The 8,408-nt window shown below is 35.4% G+C and overlaps 1 protein-coding gene across 2 annotated transcripts; it reads right to left on the bottom strand.

Annotated features, from left to right (window-relative positions):
* Positions 1 to 1,034: 1,034 nt before the first annotated feature.
* On the bottom strand, positions 1,035 to 6,792 carry LOC105168864 (ATP synthase subunit gamma, mitochondrial). Of its 2 annotated transcripts, none has more exons than XM_011089045.3 (9): positions 6,540 to 6,792; positions 4,867 to 4,913; positions 4,592 to 4,744; positions 3,331 to 3,444; positions 3,088 to 3,215; positions 2,009 to 2,131; positions 1,798 to 1,917; positions 1,552 to 1,673; positions 1,035 to 1,303 (listed from the first exon to the last, which is right to left on the bottom strand). In XM_011089045.3, exons 1-9 carry the CDS (start codon positions 6,638 to 6,640, stop codon positions 1,234 to 1,236), a joined length of 978 nt encoding a protein of 325 aa, XP_011087347.1. In that variant the 5' UTR covers positions 6,641 to 6,792; the 3' UTR covers positions 1,035 to 1,233. The 2 variants fall into 2 exon arrangements, with proteins under 2 accessions (XP_011087347.1, XP_011087348.1); XM_011089046.3 differs by having other exon boundaries at positions 4,867 to 4,910.
* Positions 6,793 to 8,408: the final 1,616 nt, after the last annotated feature.

The raw sequence follows: 8,408 nt of genomic DNA, 5'->3' as shown, positions 1-8,408 counted from the left end.
CATCCCACCAAAAATAATAAGAACTTTGTCACACATGACATGACTTTCAAATTAGTACTAATAAGGTATGCGAGCTATGCAGTATCTTATTAAAATTAAAAAAAAAAAAACATAAAAGATAATTGTAGAACTTGTGAAAATGTTAAGAATTATGCAGTATTGTTTAGTCCAGATAGTATTTTGTTTTATTTGTGGCGTTATTATATCTATGGTTACTAATGTATCCACCTCACATATATTCATACATATAAAAGTACAATATTTTATCATAAAATACTATAATATTATAAATATTTATATATAATTTATAACTAAGTGCAAAACATTTTCCATGTTACGAAAACTGATAGAATTTTGATAGGCATAAGATATAAATAAAACATGTAATAAACGTTTTCTTATCCATATAAAATACAAAAATACGAAATATTTAGAACTAGAAAGTATATAACATGACTAGTTGAATACTTAAGCATGATATGTAGTCATCTACATATTTATGTGCATTTACCTTTAACAAATATTTATCTTCCAATAGAGCTCACAAATAACATAAATGGGTGCAATAAAATCATTTCTCTTCCGTCTTGTTCCATTCCTAAACACATTCAGTTCCCACCCAAATCCATTCCTACATGCCAAGTACCCACTTTCTCTTTAGAGATTGAACTAGTGCATAGTAAGCAAACTAAAACGTGCCTAACTCTACCAAGCATTTGTCATACTTCTCGCAACAGAGAGGACCTCTGCACGGCTATGCTGACAAAAACGATTTCTGCAAAATATTTGCCCTCTTATGTAACAAGGTAAAAGTGTCTGATCTCGGAGAGATTACAAGAAGAAAGAACCTAATTCTTAGATTTGATGATATCTCAACGCAACAGAGATACGTCGGAGAAATATACACAAGAAAAAGAGGGGAAGAGCGAAATGCTAGCATGTAGGAGAAGCAAAAGATGGGCGAGGTGAAATCTAAGTGAAAATACTTTCTTGGTACCCTGTCCAAGTGAAATCATGATTAAAGATCATAAAAATGAGATAATGAGCAGGATTTAATAGAAATTGAAAGCAAATGCCTGCATCCTCTGTGTGAAGTAGCCAGGGGATTATTGAAGTATATTAAACTGTAAGCTCGATAGTGCATTGTCAAAAAGGGAAAAAGTGTCCTTCACAAATACTTTTATTTCGTCACCATCTGACAAGGGAAGACAAGGAGACGGAAGCCTTGTTTAACTAGCCCTCCAAGGCTGATGCTCCAGAAATAATCTCTATCAATTCGGTAGTGATAGATGCTTGACGAGTTCTGTAGTGAACATGAAGACACATCAGATTGGTGCTTTGAGAAGATTTAACGATGTTATAACAAAATAACAGATGAAATGAAGTCACTGCTTCTATATCTGTTTATTGCAAAGATTAGTCATCCCTCTAGCCTACCCACCAGCCCAACACACTTCAGAAACATTGTTTGGATGCATGGATACGCTGGTTAAGGAGTGTCTAGATGTATGACATGTAAACACTACAATTGTGATGAGAGCCGAATCAAACCTGTTATAAGTAAGAGTAAGGCGATCAAGCATATCTCCTGCATTTCTACTGGAGCTATCCATTGCAGACATTCTAGCTCCCTGCTCACTGCAAGCATTTTCTAGGACTGCGTTGAACATAACCTGAAGAAAACATTACAAGTCATCACAACAAACAAAAGGTAAGTATAGATTAATCATAAGCTGGGTTTTTCAATCCAATATAAAACAACGATACTGAGTAGTAAGTCAGAAAGGTAAAACATACACAAGAGAATTGAAATTCTGCGAGATTTTGAAGCACTTCTGACTTAGTTTCACCTCCTTCAATTTCATAAGAATCCAATTCGCCAAGCTTTCCCCCAGCTTCAGCTTCTCTCTCCACAACCTATACCGACATCACATTGGATTCACATGCATCAGTTATATTATTCACAAAAGCATTCAAGTAATGAATTCAGCTGATGCAATCAAATGACCTCAGGAGACAAGACGGTTGAGGTTGTTGGCACAAACGAGACCACCGACTGGAACTTGTTGAAAACAATCCTTAATGCATCATACTCTACATTCTTTAAGATGTCATCAGCAAGCACAGCAACCTGAAGTGGACCAGAATTTGTGAATCAGATATAGAATATATTTTCAGAAGCAAAAAACTGCAAAGATATATGCTATAGTTTTTAAATTCAGGAGTATTTCCTTTTTCTGGAAATTCTGCTATGCTAAGCAGTAAAACTCAACCCTGGCATAAGCAATCTACATGCTGGGTAGCAATAATAAAAATATCTCAGTTCAGCAGTAGGAAAAACTGACCTAATCCAGAAAATTGGCTAAGAGTGCGAACAAAATTTACAGACTAAATACAAAATGTTACCAGTATATCCCACAAATGAAGCTGACCAGCCATAATCAGCTTGTGTGGCATGGTAAAAATAGACTCTTAAATCCAAGTAGGCAACATAAACCAACATAAGAGTTTAAGCCATTTTTCAGACAAGATATGCTTTAACACTTATAATTGGTCATCAATCTTATGTTTGTTCCTGTATAAAACTAGAGGTTGCAATGAGTTATAGCTCGTCATGTTGTACATGCCATGGAACACTTATTGCATCATTTGATGGAGATCCTCAAATTTTGGTGTCTTGAAATAATCAATGAGGTGAATTGAGCAGATCATACAATAGTATATCATTGAAAAAGTAGTATTTCCACCTTAATCCAGACCATTATGGTAAATGGCTAAAGGTTGCAATGCACGCTCCGTTGGAGCTGATTAGCTACTGTTTCACAAAAAGCTATTCTGAGCCTACCTAAACATAGGTTCTAAACTCATGCAAGTAAAAACTGAATGGCCAATAAGTCAAGAGACCTAGAGAAAACCTCAGGTTGGTTTATCTTTTTACCGATTTGAAAGTCTCAACAAGAAAGAACAAGACGGAAACTGTACTCAGAAAGTGGGAGTCAAACAGAATTTAGCACACAAAACAAATATTTATCATCTAACTAATAGAGCGAGCATTTTAAAAGAAACTGGGCTTGGAACAAAGACAACCTGAGTATAGTTCAGAGGATTCTTCTGCAACTCAGTCATCGATAGCTCAATGTCTTTCTTTGAGTCTCGCACAAGTTGGGCCTTGGCCTTCTCTCCCAAAATGACATATTTACATTCCTTTTCGGGACCTGGAACCACACAATTTGTGGTTAATGACCCTTATGCAAACTGATGAGGAAAGGGAAAGTAAGAAGAACGGGAGAAGGAGAGCGAACTCAGAACTTTGGCAAACACACAATGTACCAGAATTTAATTTATGGATGCCCCTGCTTATCTTGACAGCAGTAGAGTTAATTCCACCACAGAGTCCTTTATCTGAGGAGATTGTGACAATAACATTCTTCTTGACATCCACACCTTGTGCGGTAAAACAGATGGATTAGTTGAGTACAAGAAAAATCAGCGACTTAAGTGAAGATAGATAAGTTGAAAACAAAGCCATCTAGTTTAATGGCTACAGAAAGAGTTCAGAAATGAGAATGCAGAATGGACATAACAATAGCCATTTCACTTGAGAAGACTGGAACAATATAAATAAAACAGTGAGGATAAGCATTCTGCATAAGAATGCTAGCAGCTAGGTGAATTAGTCTTAGTTTGACGTGATGCAGTAATAGCACTTGATCTGAGAATTTGGCATTAAGTATAACCATGCATGCATTCTTCATATACAAAGGTTAGTGATTTGTGACAAGAAGACATATCGTGACTTTCAAGCATAGCATCCAGGTAACAGTATAGAAGCTTCCTTTGTCATTCATGCTTAAACTACTTTCTTGACAGTTGTTTAAGCTTGAGCACATGCAGAATGGAGCATAATACCAAACTGAAGTGTAAAGATCAGCAGTAATAGATCCCAAAGACATATGTAATACGCAACTTCTGGTGGAAGTAATTGCAGTCAAATCTAACACTAAGTAAGGAATTACTTCAGGCTGGACCAAAGAAAATCGTACCCCAATGTAATGGGGTAAAAGTAATTATTACATGAGGTATACACTTGAAGTGATGTCCTTGAGATGGATCTCAATTCCTTCAAAAGGTGATGCATGGACTACCAGCTTCGGCTAAATTAATTTAACCACACAAGAAAAAGAATAAAAGAACAAGACATCACTCAGAATGTTCTCATTTTGTCCTCTCCTAGATATCTTTGCTACAAAAATTTGGCAAAAAAAATCACAGAAGAAATGTACAGAAATATGCAGCTAATACACCTGAAGGCCCTTGAGTAAAAACGATTCAACTTTATTCCCCATCACATAGCCATGCTCAGAAGCAACCCCGTATATTTAGTGACAGCGCTTCAACAGGAAAATCATAATGAGGACAGTGCATGGTTTTAGTAGACAGCACAATTCTTGAATCATAATGGACAGAAATACGATACCCATAAATCAAGCAAAAATGATGTGAAAGAAAAGGCATAAGGTGAATTAGAAGTATATATAAACACACACAACAGAGAAAATGAGACACAAACGAGTGTTATCTATGAACTCACTTGGGATGTCACCAAGAAGAGCTGTAAATGGCTGCCATAGGCCACGTGAATTTTCAGCTCTGGTCTGAATAGCCCGGAGCTTTGAAGCTGCAACCATCTTCATAGCCTTTGTAATTTTCTGAATATTCCTTACACTCTTCATACGGTTGCGAACTACACATTGCAGCATCATCAATGAACATTTCATTTTCCAACAAAGACAAGTTCAACATGCAAGGTTGAAATTATAGCAAATAACTCATGAAAATTATCCTCGAGTTAAGAGCTTATCTTACCAACTTGAGTTGAGATAGAACGAGCTCCCACTAATACCTGCTCCCTGCTGGCATGTGCTAATTTATTCAGAGACAAAGAAAAAGTAGAGTGATAATACATGGTAATAAAAAGATCAGAGTTGCCAACAGCAGCGAAAGGAATAAGATGGAATGTATACATAAATAATAGCGAGGATGCATCCAACACATGGGAACAAATATACTCATGTAAACCTTGAATAATATGTTTTCCATGTTATATTCCGCAATAAGTTTCCTTTCAACTATAATCTTCGCATAAGCCAGGTTTGACCTTCTGTCAATACCATAGACTTATTGCTCCCTAACTTTGTTATTTTATCAAAAACCTAAAACGAATATTTCTCCATTGTCATCTTTGACCAAAATCATTTGCCTATAACTAATCTTATTTTCAAATATTCATAGTCCTAATGCTTTTCATACTAATACAATGTCCAGGGTTTATGCATGGTTGTAATACTAGTTAATAATAATATATACAGAAAAACATAGAGAAGTCAGTTATTTAGTCAGTGTGCAATCTACCACTTATAGGCACAACCTTGTGCCATATTCATATACACAGATGTGTCACTTACTTACCCAATATTCTTTCAGAACAAACTAGCAAACAGTATATCACTCGCAGGACTTCTTATATTTTCCACACAATTGATGAAATTGCATGTTTCTATTCATTATTGCATGATTTCACTAATAATTGCAGTCTATAATAGACTGATTTTCAATATTCATGATCAGGAAATTGGGTACTTCGAGCCAAAGTTTAAACCAAGCATTCCACCAACCAGCAGCCTCACCTTAAATTGTTTTTAATGCGACACTGCACCTCAGGCAAGTGCATTACTAAAATGTGAGAGACGTAAAACATTTTCTCATCTTAACAATAGATATAAGTTCCACCACCCACTTAAATCTTGACGAAGAATGCATATCTACAGAAGCAGTAGAGGTATAAACATCTCGAAAGAATCATTACCAACTTATACATTAGCTTATATAAGCCTAATGATCCAAGTAGTCTAATAAATACTTACAGGCAAAGAAGCTCCATTCAATCTGCCTAATTTAAACTACATAAAGTCATTAACTGCCCTTTGTAATCCCTGAAACAAATCCGGGAGAAGTCATCATATATATTTATTTATATATATATATATATATATATTTTTCGTTCATGTATCAAATTACTCACTGGACAGATCCTTTTCCATACTAGATGCTTTGCACCAATAAATAGATGCAAGGTAGCTCAAAATTCCACTGATACATACACCAACTTCATAATACAACTCTAATAAAACAAAAACCAAGCAAAACAAGAGGAATGTGATGAAGTCACAACAGCGTCTAACAACAAAATGTGGTACGTTGCGCTGCACAAGCTGCATTCTTTCCCATGTAATGATTGAAACCATAATTAAAAAAAACAACGATATAAAACAAATTTTCAGTAAATAATTCCCCCCATCCCACCCACGCCCCCCAAAAAAAAACCTCAAAAATGTTTCGATTTCGATCAACAGCAATAAATAGCACATTTCCACATGAGCAAAAACGAAATCTGAATAGAATTCAAAGAATTAAAAAACTGTAGACAAATCACTTTCAAATTTACAAATAAAAACCGAAAAGGAGAGATCGTATCGTACTCGGAAGAAGCGAGAGAAGAGCGCAGGAGGTTGACGGGATGAGGAGACATGAGAAGGCCGGATATCCGCCTACCCTCGCGTCTCAATGCAGTCATCGCCATGTATTCTTCTATTCGATCGGAGAAATGTGAGCTTTTAGGGTTTTCTATTCAAGTGCAGGTTTGAGCTCTCCAAGTCGGAAATGGTGGCTCTTCAGCAAGGGAGATGCTTAGTGCAGTATCGTTTGGACCATACGACGTCGTCAAAGGCTGGGAGTGTGGGAATTGGTTGCTTTTAACGCTTTCGGGTTTGAGAAGAAGCAATTTTCAATTCATTCCTTTGGAAATATGAAACACGTTTCTGGTTGTTTTATTTCAGTGTAATTATATTTTTTGGGTACTTTAAACTTTTATATTAAGGTAACATACTTAATGGTCTCTAAAGTTCAAATTTTCAATAATTTTCTTTTATAATATTTAGTTCATAATTTTGCAACTCCTAATACTTAATCATGTTCACTCTAGTCATTCTAATTAAATTTTAATAAAAATTTCAAAATTAAATTTATTTCAGTTGATAATGGGTGATATCTCTTACAATCCAAGTTAATTATGTGTTTACTAACAATTTAGTCAGCCCAGTATTAAATTAGCTGGCCTATATTGACCCACATAATTAGCTGACTGAAATCACCAAGAGAAATGGCTGATTACAAACCGAAAAGAGGCACCCCATTTGTGGTTGTTTTTTGCTCTCATACTCGCCCTTAACTTATATCATGAAATTCAATTACTACCCCTTTTTCTTTTACCAAAATTACCTATTTTTTTGTCAAGTACATTTGAATAGGAATCAACCCATTTTTTTACCATTAGACCTGTTGATCTTCCATCCTCAAGTAATGAACACACGGTAAGGTTTTGTTGGGAGAGAAATATGAATTCATCCATTAAAATGAAGATGGAATGGTACAAAACCCAAAAAAATTGAAAGATGGACAAGATATAAACTTTGGTTTTTTATTGGGCCAATATAGTAATTTTTATAAATAATCATCAATTTTGTCCGACCCAAATAAACATACACATATAAGATGACAACAGTCTTATAATCAAAGAAATTTTAAAATTAGTAAATGACTTACTAATTTGGCCTAATTCCACGAATCAACAAGACAATTCCAAATGCATTTGTGTGGCCCAGTTATCCCATATACCAAAGTAAACACGGTTTTGATGTAATATTTTAGTTAGGCAACTTATCTTGCTAAATGTTAACATATAGTGAATGAAATTTTTTTAAATGCTTAACCCATACACCACCATGTATCTTGGCTTCCGCGACTGATGCTTATCCAATCTTAGTGGGCCCTTAGTAATGTTGATTGAAGAATCCTACATGGTGGCCATTTGGAACTATCTGAGGATGTTCCCTAGTTTGGGCTTCATTATGATCGAGTCTCCACCTTTGCCAGGGTTTTGGACTCGCAACTTCTCAATAGGTTTGCGTGATTTATTTCTCATTTTTTGGCTATTTGGCCTGTACGCTTTTTTAGGGACACCAATGGAGATTTTGAAAGTAAAATTACTTGAATTAGTAAATAAAGAAATGGCGATTGGGATGTGGCATAAGGGTCTTTTATGATACAATCAGTATTTCGCTTCATTTTCAATTAGGATTACTCTGCCTTTTATAGGGGTTATAACCTACTTGAAAGCTCGACACATGTAGTCTTTACCTGTTTATATATTCATAATTTAAGACTTTACTACTTAAGTTGCATTATATACTTATCACCAATATATCGCTGAGGCCAACTCGTAGCACCACTGATGCTAAGTTGGCAGAGGGGCTCCAAGAAAGCCTGTAAAATCGTGTTTTCTTTCTTTT

This window comes from Sesamum indicum, linkage group LG8 (assembly GCF_026168435.1).
Source record: "Sesamum indicum cultivar Baizhima isolate 11 linkage group LG8, ASM2616843v1, whole genome shotgun sequence".
Classification (NCBI taxonomy): Eukaryota; Viridiplantae; Streptophyta; class Magnoliopsida; order Lamiales; family Pedaliaceae; genus Sesamum; species Sesamum indicum.
This window is presented reverse-complemented; position numbering and strand designations above follow the sequence as displayed.

Bases quoted from the DNA above. Each gene is read 5' to 3' on its own strand.
- LOC105168864 (XM_011089045.3), bottom strand. From the start codon at position 6,640: ATGGCGATGACTGCATTGAGACGCGAGGGTAGGCGGATATCCGGCCTT. The intron at 3,445-4,591 runs GTGAGTTCATAG...TTACCGCACAAG, and splicing joins TCTTCTTGGTGACATCCCAA to GTGTGGATGTCAAGAAGAAT. The intron at 1,918-2,008 runs GTCATTTGATTG...ATGTCGGTATAG, and splicing joins CAACCGTCTTGTCTCCTGAG to GTTGTGGAGAGAGAAGCTGA.